This window comes from Pseudorca crassidens, chromosome 1 (assembly GCF_039906515.1).
Source record: "Pseudorca crassidens isolate mPseCra1 chromosome 1, mPseCra1.hap1, whole genome shotgun sequence".
NCBI classification, from domain to species: Eukaryota; Metazoa; Chordata; class Mammalia; order Artiodactyla; family Delphinidae; genus Pseudorca; species Pseudorca crassidens.
This window is the reverse complement of record NC_090296.1, coordinates 77,502,110-77,524,021: the sequence shown is the minus strand read 5'-3', so window position 1 is coordinate 77,524,021 and position 21,912 is coordinate 77,502,110. Positions and strand designations below refer to the sequence as shown.

Genomic DNA, 21,912 nt, shown 5'->3' with positions numbered 1-21,912 from the left:
CCACTGGTACTAAGTGACCCAGACCCACACTGGAAGCCACCTCTTCTGAGAATCCACACTCCAGCTACACTCCAGCTATGCTCCCGACTCTGAGCACAGCCTGGTCTTTCAGATCTCATCATTCTCCTGTTGTTCCCCAGACAGAACCTACCAGAACCATACTCATCCATCCACCAAGGCCCATTCAAATGATCTTTATCCCATGCTGCTACTCTCAATCACTTCCAGCCCAAAGCAGCTTTCTCCCACAGTATTATGTTCATTCATTCATTATACCTCTTATTTTATGTTGCATTCTTTTTCATTTATCATGTAAATATTTACCATCTACTATGTGTCAGCCACTGTGCTAAGGTAAGGGGCCTAGGGCAATGAACAAGCATGGTCTCTGTCTCATTCATCTTCCAATAAGCTACATCTAATAAAATATCTAATAAAGAACATGTGTTTTGATAAATAAAGAACCTTAGAATTATTTGAAACTCTCAGGATAACAAAATGTTCTCTGATAGCCAACATGGTGCAAAGGAGTTGAAATGGGAGTTGTCTGGCTTTCACTGAATTCCTCCATGATCTGCGTTCGTCTGTTTACAACTTGTGCTAGAATTCTAAACCATACTCAGGTACATGCCCAAACAGACCCAAGCAAAAACAAATATTTTTAATTCCCAAATTTTTCTATATTATAAAACATACTCTTTGTACAGGAACAGGAAGTCATTTTACAAGTCACTTCCCTCCCCTCTGTCTTTAAGTCAATGTCCCCCCCAAACAACTGAACGTGAAGCCAGCCCACCTGGGGGTGTGAGCCACCTACTGTGTGTGTACTGAGCTGACGGCGGAATGGGGAGGAAGGTCCCGCCCTTTATCCGTCAGGTCTGCTGCCCGGTCTCCTGTCTGAAGCTGTGGGCAGGCTGTCTGATCACTGTATCAGATAGTATGCTCCAGCCCCGGAGTCGGAAGCAAATGCCACGCCAGCACTTACTCATCCTCTGTGCATTTTAAAAAGGGTGAGAATACCTGTCGTCTCTCGTACGGAAAGGTTCAGTGAAATCCTGCCTGGAGAATCATCAAAACTCCTTGGGAGGAAAATATGGCAGCAATACAAAGCAAATAACGTGCGTGGGTGCTACAGATTCACTGAAAGACTTCTGTGATGCTTGTTCTTATTTTATAGCTTTATTCTCCTAATTATAGAAGAAGAGTTATTTAAAACTATAAAGTTAAGGATTTTCTTACCTAACACCAAAAACAGTGTGGGAGAAATAAATTAATTCTCAAGCCTTAGATGAATTTTCACAGAAAGGGAAAAGAAGGAAGGCCAAATGGCAAAGTAATCCACTCAAAATCGTGACTATAAACTTTCAGCCCTACAACCCAGTCTATATGAACTATAGTCATATATGAGCTATATAAGTAGTTCACATAGACGGCCAGGTATAAAGGTCAACTCCAGCTCCAAGAGCCTGTATAATTTAAGCTCCCTGAAAACCTTCTGAGCAATTTAGGTAACTGACGCTGAACTGTACACGAATGACTAGACTCTTCTCTATGTGAAGTCTCCATCGCAACAACAATGTGAAAGGTGCTGGTCTCCAGCCTTGAGAAGAGCCAATCCACGTTCCAGACAGAGCTTCACCTTACCTGTTTGGGGCAGGAAGCTTCACTATCCCACTCTTTCTCCTCGGCAAACCGGAACTGTGAGAAGGAGTCCCCTGGGAATAGAAAAAACATACAATTTTATGTCAAAGCTAAAAGGAAAACACTCAGTTCTCTCAATTTCCCTTTGGGAGTAAAAGTGCTGTTTCTGAAGAGCTGACCATCCCAAACTCAGTGATGATATTCAATAGAAGGTCCTGGCTTCCGCATCTTTCCACATCATCTGTGCAGAGTGGGTACTTGAAAATACTATTGGCAACTGTATTCATTGCTTCATTCAACTCTCAATAAGCCACCATCCTACATGCTTCTTGAGAGACAACTGAACAGTCCAGGCCTGCAGACGTGGCCATCTCCCCATATTTAGCCTATTTTCATCTCATCTGCTTAATATATGCAAGGAAACTAATATTTATGATTTGGGGGTGGGCAAAAGCAGAAAAGGAAGGAGAAAAACAGAACTGAAGGAAAGCAGTTCTCAACTGATCCACAATATGACAGACTTAAAATATCTCTTTGAGGCAAGGTTACCAATCTGAACCATCACTCTAAAAATCACCTGCTTAGAATGTCAGATACAAAATAAAACTCAAAGAATGTGCATTAGATTAGTTAATGTGAATCATGGTGCACTGCTCTGAGCTCTTGGAATAAAGGAAAATGAATCAAGATAAACAAGCTTGACAGATGATTCCGTACAGCGAGCTTTGACACAAAGCTTGTTTTGTAAATATGTACTTATCTGGTTATTTGCATTAAGAATAGCCAATTTATAAAGAATTACTTTTCCACCTGGCTTTCAGGATCCTCCAGAACGTGATCCTACCTCATTAACCCACATTTGCTTCCTATTTCTTGACTTCCTGCTCCCGAGAGCCTCTTTTCACATTCTGAACATACTTCATTTTCTACCCTATCCTCATTTCTTTTTTAATCCTTCTCCCTTGTCTGGAAGGCCCACACACTTCTACCCATTCATATCCTGTTTATACTTTAAGACTCAGGTACAGGCCCACTTTCTCCTCCTATGATATCGCTCAGGTTATTTAACCATAGAATCCATTCTTTACTTCTAACTTAACAGAGGGGGAAAAGAACTGAAGAATCCTGAATGAAAGAGACAAAGACAAAATCAGAATCTGCACCGTACCCCCAGCATTTCCAAAACACATGGATCATAACATTTTAACACTTGACAAGATCAAATTCTAGGTAAAAAAGACCAAGAACATCACTCTTTATCATGAGAAAGGGTAAAATCACTACCATTAGTCATTGGCAAATCAAGCTTGATCCCTCAAAAATTATGATATAAAGAACCTGAGTAATATAATTAATAATGTCTTGTCTGTGCATGTGGATGTGTAAGTGTATTGTGATTATATGTGGGTAGTTTATAAATATTTGTGCAATATTAACATTTTAAAAGGACAATAGAAAGCCTACAAAAAACCTTTAAAAAAATCCTAAAATGTAGCAGTGAGACAAACCATATTTGCTGGTGATAAACATTTGTAGCACATATAGGCAAAGAGCCTGTCTCTCATATACAAAGAGAGCTTTTGCCAATCAACCAGAACAAAACCACCCAGTAGGAAAACAGGAAAAGGGGTGAGAATAAGAAAGGAAGTAAGGATCAAGGAGGAATAGGACAGCTTTACAAAGTCTGAGGCAAAGCAGTGAATCAGCTCAATCTCTGATTCTCACTAAAAGAAGCAAAAGTTAATCCTTTTTGGAGGAAAATGACATTATCAATAACCTAGAATTATCTCTACTATATTTTATACACAGTATCCAAAATTCAGGTGTATCAGGAGATGAGACCAAGATGACAGAAAACTAAGAGAGAGGGGAAAACAAAACCCAATCAAAAAATGGACAGAAGACCTAAATAGACATTTCTCCAAAGAAGACATACAGATGGCCAAAAAGCACATGAAAAGACGCTCAACATTGCTAATTATTAGAGAAATGCAAATCAAAACTACAATGAGATACCACCTCACACCAGTCAGAATGGCCATCATCAAAATGTCTATAAACAATAAATGCTGGAGAGGGTGTGGAGAAAAGGGAACCCTCCCACCCTGTTGGTGGGAACGTAACTTGGTGCAGCCACTACAGAGAACAGTATGGAGGTTCCTTAAAAATCTAAGAATAGAATTACCATATAACCCAGCAATCCCACTACTTGGGCATACCCAGAGAAAACCATAATTCAAAAAGACACATGGCGGGCTTCCCTGGTGGCGCAGTGGTTGAGAGTCCACCTGCCGATGCAGGGGTCACGGGTTCGTGCCCCGGTCGGGGAAGATCCCACGTGCCGCGGAGCGGCTGGGCCCGTGAGCCATGGCCGCTAAGCCTGCGCGTCCGGAGCCTGTGCTCCGCAACGGGAGAGGCCACAACAGTGAGAGGCCCGCGTATCACAAAAAAAAAAAAAAAAAAAAGACACGTGGTGCCCCAATGTTCATTGCAGCACTATTTACAATAGCCAGGACATGGAAGTAACCTAAATGTCCATCAACAGAGGAATGGACAGAGAAGATGTGGCACATATATACAATGGAATATTAGCCATAAAAAGGAACAAAACTGGGTCATTTGTAGAGAGGTGGATGTGCCTAGAGACTGTCATACAGAGCGAAGTCAGAAAGAAAAATAAATATCGTATATTAACGCATGTATGTGGAATCTAGAAAAATGGTATAAATGATCTTATTTGCAAAGCAGAAACAGAGACACAGACTTAGAGAACAAACATGGATATCAAGAGTGGGGGTGGGATGAACTGGGAGATTGGGATTGACGTATATACACTATTGATACTGTGTATAAAATAGATAACTAATGAGAATCTACCGTATAGCTCAGGGAACCCTACTCAATGCTCTGTGGTGATCTAAATGGGAAGGAAATCCAAAAAAGAGGGGATATACGTATATGTATAGCTGATTCACTTTTCCTTACAGTAGAAATTAACATAACATTGTAAAGCAACTATACTCCAATAAAAATTAATTAAAAAAAAAACAACTAAAAATAGAGTTGCCATATGATCCAGCAATCCCACTGCTGGGCATATATCCAGAGAAAACCATAATTCAAACAGATACATGCACCCCAATGTTCACTGCAGCGCTGTTTACAACAGCCAAGACATGGAGGCCCTAAGGTCCAGTGACAGATGAATGGATAAAGAAGATGTAGTACATATATACAATGGAATATTACTCAGCCATTAAAAAGAATGAAATATGCCATTTGCAGCAACATGGATGGACCTAGAGATTATCATACTAAGTGAAGTCAGACAGAGAAAGACAAATATTATATGATATTGCTTATATGCAGAATCTAAAAAAAAAATGATACAAATGAACTTATTTACAAAACAGAAACAGACTCACAGACTTAGAAAACAAACTTATGGTTACCAAAGGGTCGAGGGTTGGGGGGAGGGATAAACTGGGAGTTTGGGATTGACATATAAACACTACTATATTAAAAATAGATAACTAACAAGGACCTACTATATAGCACAGGGAACTCTGCTCAATATTCTGTAATAACCTAAATGGGAAAAGAATTTGAAAAAGGATATATATATATATATATATATATATATATATATATATATATATATGTGAATCACTTTGCTGTACATCTGAAAATAACACATTGTAAATCAACTATAGTCCAATATAAAATAAAAATAATTTTTTAAAAAAGAGACAATAGAAAAAAATCCAGTTATCAGACCCAGATCTTATGATTTGCAATGTAAAATTTTCAAAAATAGGAAAAACTATAAAATCACAATGACATTCATGAAGTCATTTTTTTTTCCTTTTCCATTATGGTTTATTACAGGATATTGAATATAGTTCCCTGTGCTATACAGCAGGACCTTGTTTATCTATTTTGTATATATTATTGTTTGTATCTGCTAATCCCAAACTCCTAATTTATCCCTCCCCCACCCCCTTGCCCTTTGGTAACCATAAGTTTGTTTTCTTTTTGTTTGTTGGTTTTTATAAATTTATTTATTTTTGGCTGTGCTGGGTCTTCGTTTCTGTGCACGCGCCTTCTCTAGTTGCAGCCAGCGGGGGCTACTCTTTGTTGTGGTGCACAGGCTTCTCATTGCCGTGGCTTTTCTTGTTGCAGAGCACGGGCTCTAGGCACGCGGGGTTCAGTAGTTGCAGCACGTGGGCTCAGTAGTTGTGGCTCGCGGGCTCTAGAGCACAGGTTCAGTATTTGTGGCGCACAGGCTTAGTTGATCCACAGCATGTGGGATCTTCCCAGACCAGGGATCAAACCCGTGTCCCCTGCATTGGCAGGCAGATTCTTATCCACTGCGCCACCAGGGAAGTCCCCATAAGTTTGTTTTCTATGTCTGTGAATGTTTCTGTTTTATAAATGAATTCATCTGTATCATATTTTAGATTCCACATAAGTGATATCATATGGTAACTGTCTTTCTCTTTCTGACCATGAAGTCATTCTTGATTGATACAAAATAAAGTATTCACATAAAAAATTCAAAGAAAAGAAGAAAATGTTTGAGAAAAATAAGGTACTTTAAGCACATTTTGTTTATAGTACTCAAACTCCAAAACAACACAATTTAAAAATCTTAATAAAGTACACAGAGGCTAATTTTGAAAAATAAGCTGGTTAAATGACTATTAAAGAAAGCCAACCTCTCTAACCCTCTCATTGAAGATGAAAGTGTGTCCAGACTTGTCAAAATTATGACTCCTAGAATCAAGAGTACTTCTGGAAAACATGTTACCAAAATTTTCTTCTTATACTGAGACATGTACAGAACAATGGTGGTATTAGTAAACATGCTACTCCTGTATCTTGTACATCAGACATTTGGACGTGCAGCAACAATTGGAGACTTCCATTAAATAAGACAGTGTGGTGCATTCACAATGCACTCAATTCTGCTCCTGCTTTATTCTCTGGCTGAGAGAGTTCCTGTCTCTCACACTAACAGAATGAATCAGAATGAAGAAGTAAAGAATGGAACCCAGTGAAGAACAGGGAAAGCCAACTATTGTTGACAGTGGAACAAACATGGTGAAATGTGTCTTGCAAGTCATAAGCATTCAAAGTTTTGGTCACACTCACCAGCTGTGTGTTCAGCAAGTAATTACAGCACAGTGTAATGAACAGAACCAGAAAGCATAAAAGGAGTATAACACTTTCCTCCTCCTCCTTCAGCCAAAGACTAATTTCATGATGTATAAGAGGCTGTGGAACTGCCTTGCTGTGTACTTATACCATATCCTCAAACAAGATGGAGAAGAGCTAGTACCTATTACATAGGCTGCTTGAATAACAGCAACAAAATCCCATAATATTCTACTTTGCAGATAAGAATACAAAAATAGCAGGCCTGCTAAATCCAATGATTATTTATTAAGAAGTAATTTATTCATTAGAATCTGCTTAAAAAGGCGGGGGGAGGATTTGAACAAGACTGATGTACCTGGAGAGTTCACATTTTTCCTACATAATAAAAAGTCCCATGTCATTCTATTCCAACAAAGCTGAAGTTGGTGTACACGCAATGAAAGCTGAGATACAGGCGATATTGAAACAATTCTGTATATCTTGAAAGTCAACAACGTTGCTCTACTGCCACATTTCTGGAGCCAAAATTAATGATGGATTTTTTCCAATCAACTAATTGTATAAAGCAGCAAAAATATTAGAAAGTTAGATATATGTGATCTTAAGTATGCTTCTGAAAATAATCAGAAAGAATGTTTCGAGCAGTGTACAATGCACATGAAGAGATGTTCAACATCGCTAATTATTAGAGAAATGCAAGTCAAAACTACAATGAGATATCACCTGACACCAGTCAGGCTGGCCATGATTTAAAAGTCTACAAATAATAAATGCTGGAGAGGGTATGGAGAAAAGGGAACCCTCCTACACTGATGGTGGGAATGTAACTTGGTACAGCCACTATGGAGAACAGTATGGAGGTTCCTTACAAAACTAAAAGTAGAATTGCCATATGATCCAGTAGTCCCACTCCTCGGCATACATCTGGAAAAAACTCTAATTCAAAAAGATACATACACCTCAATGTTCACAGCAGCACTATGTACAATAGCCAAGACATGGAAGCAACCTAAATGTCCATTGACAGATAAATGGATAAAGAAGATGTGGTGTGTGTGTGTGTGTGCGCACACACACACACACACACACACATATATATATACAATGGAATATTACTCAGCCATAAAAAAGAATGAAATAATGTCATTTGCAGCAACATGGATGGACCTAGAGATGATCATACTAAGTGAATTAAGTCAGACAGAGAAAGACAAATACCATATGATATCACTTATATGTGGACTCTTAAAAAATTGATACAAATAAACTTATTTACAAAACAGAAACAGACTCAGACATAGCGAACAGACTTGTGGTTACCAAAGAGGAAAGGCTGGGGGAGGATAAATTAGGAGTTTGGGATTAGCAGATACAAACTATTATATATAAAATAAACAACAAGGTCCTATTGCATAGCGCAGGGAACTATATTCAACACCTTGTAATACACCACAATGGAAAAGAATATGGGGAAAAAGGCAGTGCACAGTGCTTCAGTTTGGGGGATTCCTTCAATGAAACTCATGATCATCAAACAAATCTCCAAGTCTAGCAGTTAATGAGGAGATAAGTCTTCACCTAGCCTATTACCCAGTCTTTAACTAGTTACTCTTAGAGAGGACAAATTTAATCGCGAGGGGCACCATTACCCTCGACTATCCTGGCAGAACCAGCCAAAGAGTATTGTGCTCCTCTACCCACCTCAGCCAAGCTGCCAGCTATTTAGTATCACGAATGTGTAGGATGGTACCGTGACTGCAGGAACAATCTAACAGCAGACAGTGGTGAGAAATGAGAATGCCTGTACATTGTCAAAAGTAAATCTGGCCGCTAATAACTTTTATAATAATATTTCAATAGTTTTGCTGAAATTTCAGATTTTTTTCCATGTATTCCAGCACATCCATTCTATGACAGAGATATTTAGCTTTAGCTTCAGCTGAATATGATTCAACACTTGACATTCTGGCCAAAATGTATATTTAATCTGCCTCCAATAGTGAATTACAAACATTCTATGAGGTTATTTTAAAAATACAATAGTTAATGTAATGTACAGTATGGTGACTATAGTTAATAATATTGTACTGCATAACTGAAACTTGCTAAGAGAGTAGATCTTAAAAGTTCTTGGGCTACCCTGGTGGCACAGTGGTTAAGAATCCACCTGCCAATGCAGGGGACACGGGTTTGATCCCTGGTCCGGGAAGATCCCACATGCCGTGGAGCAACTAAGCCTGTGCGCCACAACTACTGAGCCTGCACTCCACAACTACTGAGCCCACGCGCCACAACTACTGAAGCCCGCACGCCTAGAGCCCGTGCTCCGCAACGAGAAGCCACCACAATGAGAAGCCCACGTAGCGCAACGAAGAGTAGCCCTGTAGCACAACCAAGAGTAGCCCCCGCTCACCCCAACTGGAGAAAGCCCATGCACAGCAACGAAGACCCAACATAGCCAAAAATAAAAACAAATAAACAAATTTTTTTTAAAAAGATGTGTGCTTTATTAAATAAAAAAGTTCTCATCACAAGAAAAATAAAATTGTAACTATGTATGGTGATGGATGTTAACTAGACTTATCGTGGTGATCATTTTGCAATATATACAAATGTTGAATCATGATATTGTACACATGAAAATAATGTTATATATCAACTATACCTAAATTAAAAAAAAATGTAGTTTTATATGTACTGACAAATGGAAAGATGCCCATTATCTCAACTGTTACATGAAAAAAATCAAGTTTTAATACAGTATGAATAAGATATATATATACACACATATATACACACACACCTATGCACATACTATATACACACATATATGTGTGTATATATCACAAAAATATTAATATATGCATAGAAATAAGTGGAGATCATTAGATAGCTATTTTAAGAATGATTCTCTTTCAGAGGGCGGGATTGAAGGAGACTTCCTTTCTGCATAATACATTTTCCAGTTGAATTTTCCTTTGTAAACAACAAACACATGTTATTTTTGGAACTAAGCCAAACAGAAGTAAGGAACTCTAGAAACAAAGCTGAAACTTCTTAAGGGCAAAGACCATCTCAGAATGCCTTGAAGACAAAACATCCATAGATCTCAAAGCTGGAACACCAGATGTCATTCATTCTAACCCTCCCTTTATAGAACAGTAAAGAGCCTTAGGTCAGGACAGGCTCAATGGCCTGACCAGCCAGTTAATGGCTGGACACCAAGACCTCTTGGCTCCTAACATTCATTATTATACCTATAACTAACGAAGCTCTTTCCACTACTTCCACTAGGCTTCTCAGCCATCTGAGTTCCCTAGGACAATACAGATACTCAATAAATATTTTATGACATCTGATATACTACTATCTGACATGCTGACAATGGCTGAAGATTTGAAAATCCAAAAACAAAGAATTCCTCATTTTAGGAAAGGAGTCATTTCAGGGATTCCTTTAAATAAGTACTTTTAAAAAATAAGAGTGTTTTGATAGCCCTCTAAGTATTCTAATAGGGATAGCGTCAGAGAAATAAAGGCGATACACCAACTGTCGCTGTGTGGACGATACCCAGGATTCTCACTCTGCCTAATTTCTCAAAACCAGTCTAACACAAGTCTCAGGATCAGGGACAAAGTGGACACTAAACTTGCTAGAATTCCACAATACCAACATACTATCAAAAAACTTACACTTTAGTCATAAATAAGACAGCTTTGAATTTTAGGCTTACTCCTTCGGCCACATCAACAAAAAAGAGCTTCCAGCCAAATAAAAGAGCTCTTCGGTGGAAGTTCAGGTGGGATGACAAGGAACAATCTTTATCTGGGCAAAGAAACCTGCAAAGACTTTTGGTTTCAACAATACAGATCAGATGTATACAAAGAGTGAGTGTGAAAGATGGAAAATGTGCCCAAGTCTAAAAATACCCAGTTCCGATGACTTGGGAGTGGCAATTCCCGTAACTGACATCTGTCCTAGGTATTTGGATCTTTTCCTTATAAAAGTGGCCCAGACTGTTGTGGTACGTCCTTTCGGAAACCAGCTCTAGAAAGCAAGAGGAATGTAGCACTATTTCTGGATGAGTACTTCATCTTAAGCTCCATTTTCCTGGCTCTTCTTTATCATGATCACCTTCCTTTAAATCCTCCACAGCCCTTAGAATATGCCCTTAACCAGGACACCATGTCTATGGGAAATCACAACTTTATAGGTTGACAGGTTCACAATCTTCATAGAAAGACACTATGTCTCAATGGTCAACACCATGGCTGCTACAGAAAATGAAACATACCCTTTCTTCTCTCTGAATTTCTCTAGCTCATCTATGGGACATGCCATATTTGGAAGGTCCAGGTAGATCCTAAGTCCACAGGCTGACACAGATCAATCCAGAGGCGATCTACAGTTCAGCCTACACGATATAAAAAGTCCTTACTACCTCCCACTTTCTAGCTTCTACGGATGAGACTTTCTAGATGCAGATATCAAGCATTTCAATATTTACCCTAAAACAAAGCAACAGCTAACATTTTGGTCTTTGTGAGGAAGATCATACAAGCCATGATGAATTTAAAAAGTTAGGTTGAGCCAAAAGAACATGAGAGGTAAGAAAACTCTCTCCTGCTCAACAGTGACCTATCATGAGCTTTCTCACCAGGTGTGCGGCCCCAAAGGCCCCTGAGCATCAAATATCCACATTGAGCATAATAGGATGTGCCTATCTTCCCAATACCCCTAAAAAGTGCTTCCCCATCTGCACGGATTATGTTGAAGGAAAAGCCAAATATACTCAGGTACCATAGAATGGTTCTAGGCTTTATGAGTGAAGGATGATGCTGACATTCTGGAATTTAGAATCTAACCTGTTTTCCCCAAAATAGTTGGCAGATATTCTGTGTGAACCCTGTACTACAGTAGACAATCTAGTAACATTTCTCAGATCAATGGTTTTCAGAAACAAGGCCAACATCAAACCCTGGCACAGAACTCCAGGATGACAGCAAATTTTTAGACAAGGCTGAATAAATAATATAAAGATGAATCCTCAACACTCATGGTGTCTATTTCCTCAAAAAATATTTAGCCCACCTAACAGCTTGTTTCTTTTATTTATAACCTGACACCCAAAATGTTGACTTTGTTGGTTATTGCAGCTGATGGAACCATCATACATATACTCTAAGGTTCCAGGTCTAATGCCTTAAGGAGTAGACTCCCCTTTAATCCCATCAGTGATCTTGCAAGGGTACACGATTCACTTCCAGAGGGAGTAAGTGAGAAAGAAAAATCAGATCAATGCCAAACTGTCATTATCTGGAAAACGGTCTGTATCAGGAGGATGCCACGCAGACTCAAACACACACTCGCACACACTTCAGTGCAGGACAGAAAAAGCACAGTCCCACTAGGACAACGACACTCTCCAAAGGTCACTGCAGAACACTCAGTAACTTGGGTCCCACAGTGAAGCCAAACTTTCCCTGAATTTCCTGGCCCACCATCCATTCCTCCTTACGATTTCATTTTCTTTCCTATACTGAGTACTTTTTTGAAAGTCAATTTATCCCTATTACCACTTACATCTCTCAAACATGGTATTTTCTACCTTAATCTGCCCAAGATTTCTTCTTGCAATTAAAAGTATTCCATGAAGGTGAATGTTAATAATTAAAATCCCCAAACACTAATCCCATAATGAAGCAGACGGCTCAAAGCATGTCCTCAGAGAGTACGGTGGGGTTTGTGAGAGAAAATGCCTGAAGCCCTTTCTATCAGGAATATGAGGTTGCTTTCAATTTGCTGTTTACTGACTAAATGTATGCCAGAGACTCATATATTAAAGGATTAAGAAGTCTTACCCATTATCTTTGATTTGTCTCATTATTTTCTTACTATATGTTAGCTCAGTTCACTGAAATTATCTTTCTGATACTAATTCACATCTTCTTAGTATAAAATCCAAATTCATATCCATACCTTTAGCTACTCTCATTCATAAGATTCCATAAAGTCTTTTTTTAAATCATGTAAGAATTTACTGCTCACAAGCACAATATTCTTTATAAAATCTCCAACTGGGCAGCTCCAGCAAGCACGAGCAATACCCAAACTGAAAACAGGAGACCATTAGCCAATATACTTCTTTTGAGGTCAACTCATGTAGGCAACATGAAACCTACTATAGTTTTTTTTTTTTTTTTTTAAAGTTAGTTTTGATTAACTTCTTCATGTCCCAGATCCTTGCTTTTCCTTTTTAAAACTCTTAATTCTAGCTTTCGAGTACGCCTGCGATGAGTTTGGTAAGGCAACATCTCCCCAGAAGAAACTCATGAGCAGAGGCCTCAAGACAGAAGAAGTTTGGCCATTGGAGGAGCAGAAGGCAGGCCAGTATGACTCGAGCACAGTGAAGGATGAAGAGGCAAGAAGAGAGTGAAGAGAAGGCTGAGTCATATTCTTCATGTGACTCAGCATTCTCCAACCAGGGGTCGAGTTTCACTGCTTAACACTATATTCCACAATAATAACCAAGGTTAGTGAAACTCAACTAGTCGAGTTCTCATCTGTTAAACACATTTGACACGAGTACCCAAACACATACTAATTCTCAAGTGACAATTACCCTTACCATTTACAGATTAAACAACACAAAATAGTAAAAAAATAAAACAGCAGTGTCTGTCAAATTGTCACCTTCAAAACAGAGGGTGGCTACCTTACTGGGCCCCAAAGAACCTACTCTGCAGATAATTTTCTTCTAGTAAGAGATCTAACTGTGGACTGTGTATATTTAATAGGTATGAGAAGAACTGTTCTCATAGTTAGTTGACCCATATAGTAGAGATGACTTTTAATGAGTCGATATGTAAACAGTTTTTTTTAGATACCCAGAAACTTGTTCTGGGAGGAGCTAGGGCAGGTCAGAGTAGGCCTGATGGGTAACTCAGGTAAAGATGCTTTTCTTTTATCTGAACCACTGATTGCTTTACTTTCCGTTTTTAAAATCTGGAACTCCAATAAAGGAAAGGACTGTAACCTTGGAAACAAAACAAAAAAACAGAGGGTGGAAGATACAAAGTTCTCTTTGCTAGGGTAATGATTGTTCTAATTAACGTTACTATGGTTATACACCATCTCCCCCAGCCATTCCTGAGAAGCAGACATGCAAATGTGACGCTATGGAATTTGGGAAGCTACCCTAACTAGTAAGTTGCTCAGGAGAAAATCTGGTGGGGCCTCTACGAAGTTTGGGCACAGGAAAATCTCCGTGCCTAAGAACATGCCACTTTTCTAATTAATATCCGGAGGCACTGATCTGGAAAGCTGACCTCCTCATTGGCGGTGACAGAAGGGAGAGGAAATGTAGGGAGAGAGAGAATGAAACGGGGGGGTTTACACCTCACCTAATAACGTGATAAATCCCTGCCGCCTGTTCCAGACTGGCAGGGAGGTACCGTGCAGCATTCTGGTTCTTTGTGCCTACTCAGAGCTGCCCACAGATTCTAACCCCAGTGTCTGGCGTTGGCTACAGAACCCTGTCTCCCAGACTTTTGCTATTTAAGACAGTTGTTTTCATCAGCACCTTTCCTGATCCAACTCCTAAATATGAACCTCGGCCTATGTTCTGACCACATTTAACTTCCAGCCTTACCAGGTCTGCCATTTCACCCTGGTATCCATTTCATGGCTGTTATTTTCTTCTCATAGATGGCCAGTACGTATTTTAATGATAGTTTACGAGTGTTCTATGCTTAAGTGCAGTACTATGAAGCAAAAATGCAAATGGCATATTCAGAAGCCTTAGTATTTGGTTTTACCGAACAAAGTTTGATGGGCACTTTTTGGGTCCTCGCATTATTTATGTGAATTACATGTGCTGCCTTTATTGGACAGTCACAAGTTGCCTTGTACTGGGTAGATCTGTTTGAGAATGTCAGTAGTACCCATGTTGATTCTCATTATTTACAGCTGCCTTAGAGTGTACTTGGTTTGCTTGTATCTAAAGTTTCCGTTCCACACCTAAAAGACAGAGTGCGGAGTTTTAAGAAAATCTGATATACAAAAAGTCAACATTATAAGGCAGTAACTTGGTAAGTCGAACTGTAATTTATTGATTTTACCGATGGATTCATGAACGGATTCACTTAGTATTGAGATTCCTTGACATACTTAAAATGGGACTGAATTTCCAAAAGCTTTACTTAAAACTTTTTATTGTTCAATGGTAGGAACATCAGTGAATTATCTACAAAGAAACATCTGCTGTCTGGATGCTAACTCAACAGTGCTCTCAGTTTGATGATCATATTTGTATTTTATATCATAATAAATAGTTTGCTTTTCATGGGTGCTGTCAAAAGTAGCAACATCTTTTCAAGGCTTCAAAGCCTAAGGTAGAATTTCTGCAAGTGAACCACCAGAGTAGTCTCTCTAAATCACTGGTATATCTCTCATGTTTTAAGAGTAGGACGAGCGTAGTCAATGTTGGGTTTGTGTTTTTGCTATTTTAAAGCAAGAATTATCTTATAAATCTTTTTACCACCACTATATGAGAAACTTTAGCTCGGCAAGGTGCCAGTGGAATGAATCTGTTTACCAAATTCCATTTGACAAGTTTTAGCAATTATTTTTGACATAATTAAACGAGCTTTGCCCCATTTCATGTTTACTGTGTTTCCAGGAGATGCCACTGGGAGAATTCAGCCAGTTAAAGACCTATTTGCTTTAAGCACTCACATCTGCAAATTTATCCCCATCTGGGGCTTTCCAGGTATTAACCAAATAGCAAGCTTTTTTAAAAACTTTGGTATATGCCTCTAACGTATAAGGTCTCTTTTGAATAATACAACAATAATATTATCATATGTAAAACAGCAGCAGTTAAAGAATAATATTATCAACTACACAAATAATATTTAAATATCCCCATAAAATGTTTTGTTTCTCTTGGGAGCAGGAGAGGTGGAACACTGGGAGTATTTTTTGACATCTTTACTGGAGTATAATTGCTTTACAATGGCGTGTTAGTTGCTTCTGCATAATAAAGTGAATCACCTACTTATATACATATAACCCCATATCCCCTCCCTCTTGCGTCTCCCTCCCACCCTCCCTATCCCACCCCTCTAGGGGGTCACAAAGCACGGAGCTGATCTCCCTGTGCTATGCGGCTGCTTCCCACTAGCTAGCTATTTTACATTTGGTAGTGTATATATGTCCATGCCACTCTCTCACTTTGTCCCAGCTTACCCATCCCCCTCCCCGTGTCCTCAAGTCCCCTCAAGTCCATTCTCTATGTCTGTGTTTTTATTCCTGTCCTGCCCCTAGGTTCTTCAGAACCTTTTTTTTTTTTTTTTTAGATTCCATATATATGTGTTAGCATATGGTATTTGTTTTACTCTTTCTGACTTATTTCACTCTCTATGACAGTCTCTAGATCCATCCACCTCACTACAAATAACTCAATTTCGTTTCTTTTTAAAATTTCTTTCTATGGGGGGCTTCCCTGGTGGCGCAGTGGTTGAGAGTCCGCCTGCCGATGCAGGGGACACGGGTTCGTGCCCCAGTCCGGGAAGATCCCACATACCGCGGAGCAGCTGGGCCTGTGAGCCATGGCCGTTGAGCCTGTGCGTCCGGAGCCTGTGCTCCGCAACGGGAGAGGCTACAACAGTGAGAGGCCCGCATACCGCAAAAAAAAAAAAAAAAAATTTCTTTTTATGGCTGAGTACTACTCCATTGTATATATGCGCCACATCTTTATCTATTCATCTGTCAATGGACACTTAGGTTGCTTCCATGTCCTGGCTACTGTAAATAGAGCTTCAGTGAACACTGTGGTACGTGACTCTTTTTGAATTATGGTTTTCTCAGGGTATGTGACCAGTAGTGGGATTGCTGGGTCATATGGTAGTTCTATTTTTAGTTTTTGAAGGAAACTCCGTACTGTTCTCCATAGTGCTGTATCAATTTACATTCCCACCAACAGTGTAAGAGGGTTCCCTTTTCTCCACACCCTCTCCAGCATTTATTGTTTCTAGATTTTTTGATGATGGCCATTCTGACTGCTGTGAGGTCATACCTCACTGTAGTTTTGATTTGCATTTCTCTAATGATTAATGATATTGAGCATTCTTTCATGTGTTTGTTGGCAATCTGTATATCTTCTTTGGAGAAATGTCTATTTAGGTCTTCTGCCCATTTTTGGATTGGGTTGTTTGGTTTTTAGATATTGAGCTGCATGAGCTGTTTAAAAATTTTGGAAATTAATCCTTTGTCAGCTGCTTCATCTGCAAATATTTTCTCCCATTCTGAGGGTTATCTTTTCGTCCTGTTTATGGTTTCCTTTGCTGCACAAAAGCTTTTAAGTTTCATTAGGTCCCGTTTGTTTATTTTTATTTCCATTTCTGTAGGAGGCGGGTCAAAAAGGATCTTGCTGTGATTTATGTCATGGAGTGTTCTGCCTATGTTTTCCTCTAAGAGGTTTATAGTATCTGGCCTTACATTTAGGTCTTTAATCCATTTTGAGTTTATTTTTGTGTATGGTATTAGGGAGTGTTCTAATTTCATTCTTTTACATGTAGCTGTCCAGTTTTCCCAGCACCACTTATTGAAGAGTCTGTCTTTTCTCCATTTTATATTCTTGCCTCCTTTATCAAAAATAAGGTGACCATATGTGCATGGGTTTATCTCTAGGCTTTCTACCCTGTTGCACTGATCTATATTTGTGATTTTGTGCCAGTACCATACTGTGTTGATTACTGTAGCTTTGTTGTATAGTCTGGAGTCTGGGAGCCTGATTCCTCCAGTTCCGTTTTTCGTTCTCAAGATTGCTTTGGCTATTCGGGGTCTTTTGTGTTTCCATACAAATTGTGAAATTTTTGTTCTAGTTCTGTGAAAAATGCCATTGGTAGTTTGATAGGGATTGCATTGAATCTGTAGATTGCTTTGGGTAGTATAATCATTTTCACAATGTTGATCTTCTAATCCAAAAACATGGTACATCTCTCCATCTGTTTGTATCATCTTTAATTTCTTTCATCAGTGTCTTAAGGAAAACTGGTTTTTATAGTTAATGTATTCAAACCATAATCCAAATAAATTCCCCACAATGCATTTAGTTGATGTGTCTCTTAAATCTCTTTAGTATTCATACTTTTTTGTTGAGGAAACCAGAGCATTTGACCTGTTGGTTTTTTCATTTCCTGATTTTGCCGATTTGGACTCTTCTTTTTGTCTAATCTATTCTTTTATTCCTTCTATTTTCTATAAACTGGTAGCTAGATCTAGAGCCTTGATCAGGTTGAAATTCGATTTTTTGGAAGGATGCTTTTTAAATCAGAGAAAATTAATTGAAATGTATAAGGACAGAATCCAATTTTAGATAAAGGTGTGATGTTGTGTTTTTAGAGCTGTCTGGATACAGAAGGAAAGTACCCCTACCATTTGCCTGAAATTTCTAGGAGAAGAGTAGACCTTAAAGTTGCTCATCAGTAGTATCATTTAGTAGTGAAATTAAGATAAGCTTCGATTATAATAGAGGAAATTTTTTTAAAAAACTGAAGTGATTGATAATAATGCACAACCTGTATGGTCATCAATAATGACATCATATTAAATCCAGGATGTTACTGACAATAAACTTTTATTCAGATGAGAACAGATTAGATCACGATCAGCCAGGGAAATGGACAGAGAGTCCCCAACTTATGATGGTTCAACTTATGATTTTTTGACTTTCTGATGGTTCCTACAAATTAAGTAGGAACCATATTTTGAATTTTGATCTTTCCCCCAGGCTAGTGATATGCTGATACTCTTTGGTGATGCTGGGCAGTGGCAGCAAGCCACAGCTCCCCATCAGCCACACAATCATGAGAGTAAATGGCCAATACCCTTACATCCGTTCTGCACCCATACAACCATTCTGTTTTCCACTTTCAGTACAGCATTCAATAAATTACATGAGACATTCAACACTTTATTACAAAATAGGTTTTGTGTTAGATGATTTTGCCCAACTGTGGGCTAATGTAAGTGTTCTGAGCACATTTAATGATGTTCAGTAGGTTAGTATATTAAATGCATTTTCGACTTAATGATACTTTCAACCAACGTAGGGTTTATCGTATGTAACCCCATTGTAAGTCAAGGAAGGTCTGTATTTCTTTCCAGTTTTGAACCCATCCTGTTTTCCAAGGAAAAGAGGTAGCAAGAGTGGAAGAGATGAGTGCCGCTTCCCATGCCACTTTCCCACCTTGGTCATTTAGAGATGGAATACAAAGAGAAGCAGATACATACCCAGGGCAAATCCAGAAGAATTCTGTACAAGGAAATTTCAAAAACTGGTGCATGAGGGAGATTAGCTCGGTGCTTTGTGACCACCTAGAAGGGTGGGAGAGGGAGGATGGGAGGGAGACGCAAGAGGGAGGAGATATGGGGATATATGTATATGTATAGCTGATTCACTTTGTTATAAAGCAGAAACTAACACACCATTGTAAAGCAATTATACTCCAATAAAGATGCTAAAAAAACAAACAAACAGGGAAAAAAAGAGACTGGTGCATAATTAAACTGGGATTTCTAAAAGGGGAATTATAAGCTGTCTGAGGTTCTTCAGCCCATGCTCTGGGCTGGCTGCTTTGTGAGGCGCATGGAATGGCATGACCCTTGCCCCTGCAGAGTTCACACGCTGAAGGAAAAGAAAGGGTGCACGCACCCACCACACACGGGGTCCCCACCCCAATACACACACAACCCCAAGGTCTACAAGTTTGATGCTTTCATTTCCTCACCTGAATATGATGTAAGAACAGTCTTCTCCCACTAATCCAGGGCTTCCAACACTGAGGGGAACTAAACCCCTTCCTACTCCACGTGCCTGTTTCCAATGAATTGTACAAAGCTTTCTTTTGTGTTCTCAAGTTAAATTTTGGTGAATGATACATATTAAGCGCATTTATTTACAACTGTCATTGTGAAGATGTAACCTCGCTAAAATGGTCTTTATGTCAGAATTGAAATTGAATTGCAAAGTAGTATTTTGCTACAAAATAAAATTTCAATTTTTATCACTTCTCTCCAGGAGAGAATGTTAAGGTTTTTCTTTTCTGGTGGAGAATAAGGAAAAAATAGCGATTTGAAATGTCAGTGTTTCTAAACCCAGTACGTATTTTAAACTGTTTAAATGTATCTGGCATTGCTTTCCTTTGGTTTCTTTTCTGGAGAGGTCCATCCTCCTACCAAATAAGACATAGGTTTTTTTGTTTTGTTTTGTTTTGTTTTACAGTTGTGACATTCAAAAGCTAATAATTCTTTTTATAGATGTAAAGCCCTTCAAGGTAACTTACTGTCTCTAGAGAAAGACTGGGTTATGTCGTTTACTTTTTATTATTTTACACTTTAAAATATTTTGTGAACTTGTATAGTTAACATGGTTAATTTTTTGCTTTTCTTGGGTTGGTTGCAGGGCCAAATGCCTGAAGACCATAGTAGGCCGGCTTCACAGTGGTGTACTTAAGCAATGAATATTCATAAACTACGTCAAAATATACACTAGCCATCGATGTGAAGGAAAACATAGCCATGACACAGATCCCAAAATAAAATGGCAGAGATCAGCATTATGCAGAGGGCCGTCAACCTAAAGGGAGGGCTCTCCTATGCAGACTTCCCGAAGTTCTCGAAGCAGGTCTACTCATCGAGGACTATGAATCACGACATGTGTGTGGCACACAAGGCCACGTGATCTCGGACAAGCAAGATCCAAGATGATGTGTTTGCTCTGACCCAAGACTATGAACCAGACCTCGGAGCTCACCCTCAACTGCTGCTGCCACTCAGCCCCCGGGCAAGAACCCACAGGGATCAGAGTGAAATGTCAGCCAGAGAGAGGTCCATCCTCGACACTGCCAGCACCAGGTAACTGATTACATGTAAGAGTCTTATCTGACTCCAGAGCGTCAGATCCAATGATCATATGATACCAACACTGCTGACAAGGGCTATGGTAACTGGACATGATGGATGGAAAATGAAATTCACAGACTATACGTTTGAGAGTTTAAGATGGACTTTTGATTTCATAATGTTTTAAAGAAACAACAAAGGTTTGCGTGACAGATTCAATGACACTATAGAATGTTGCTGAATAGTCAGTGACACTTTTAAAGGTGAAGAACTGGGTGCCAAGAGGAAGATCAGATCAACCTGAAGGATACCAAATCAAGTCCTCAGACCTAATTTTCATGGAAGAGGAAAAAGAGAAAGAGAGATAAAAGAAGTAAACTGAGCCACTAGAGCAAAATTGGGGATGTTCATTGAGAGGTAATCATTTTGGTAAATCAACGTACAAGTAACACATTTATCCTTTTATGGTGGTTAAGTGATTAGGCTCTGAAGTCAGACTGTCTGAGTTTGAATCCTGGCCCCACTGTTTAGTGGCTGTATGTCTTTAAGAAAGTTGCCGGTACTTTCTGTGCCTCCCCTTCCTTTCTGTCAAATGGGGATAATAATAGTTCTCAGCTTCACACGATTATGAGGATTAAATGATCTATGCACATAAACTGTTTTAACACAGTCATTGGCAGACAGCAAATGCTTAGTAGTTTTAGTTGATGTCAACATAATCACCAAGCAAACAGTGAGTAGAAATTATGATGCTGCTCTATCCTATTTTGTGTCCCCCAAAGCCAGTGATGCCAGGGCTCTCCCAAAAATGCCACTCAGGCTGATTTCCCTGTACCAATTTTGGAAAGATAAATAACAAAGAAAAAAATCTTTTGCCATGAGACCGCAGGCGTTAAGTAAAATTGAAAGAGTAATAGCCAAGTATAGTGATTATTTGAAAGCTCACAGTTGCTTTCTACTGTATTAAATTTCTACTGTAACCTTGAATTAGAGTGAATAAAAAGGTTAAGGTTAGAAATTCCACCTGATTAAGTAATTGCGTTCAAAAACCAATCATTTACCGTCAAACATCGTGTTGAGCCTAAATTATGAGAACTATAGAAAGAACTGTCATTGTTCCAAGACATTCAAAGTAGTTTTTAGTACACTGATGTTAAAAAAAAAAAGACACTATAAATTGTTCCTGTATCACGACAGAAAGAA

The 21,912-nt window shown here is 39.0% G+C and overlaps 1 protein-coding gene across 1 annotated transcript in view; it reads right to left on the bottom strand.

Annotated features, from left to right (window-relative positions):
• The window catches only part of AVEN (apoptosis and caspase activation inhibitor), a 193,846-nt gene that overhangs the window by 8,552 nt on the left and 163,382 nt on the right, over positions 1-21,912 (bottom strand). The window contains exon 3 of the mRNA XM_067742213.1: positions 1,645-1,715. Coding sequence (XP_067598314.1) covers positions 1,645-1,715 — 71 coding nt within the window. The remainder of the gene's footprint in view (positions 1-1,644; positions 1,716-21,912) is intronic.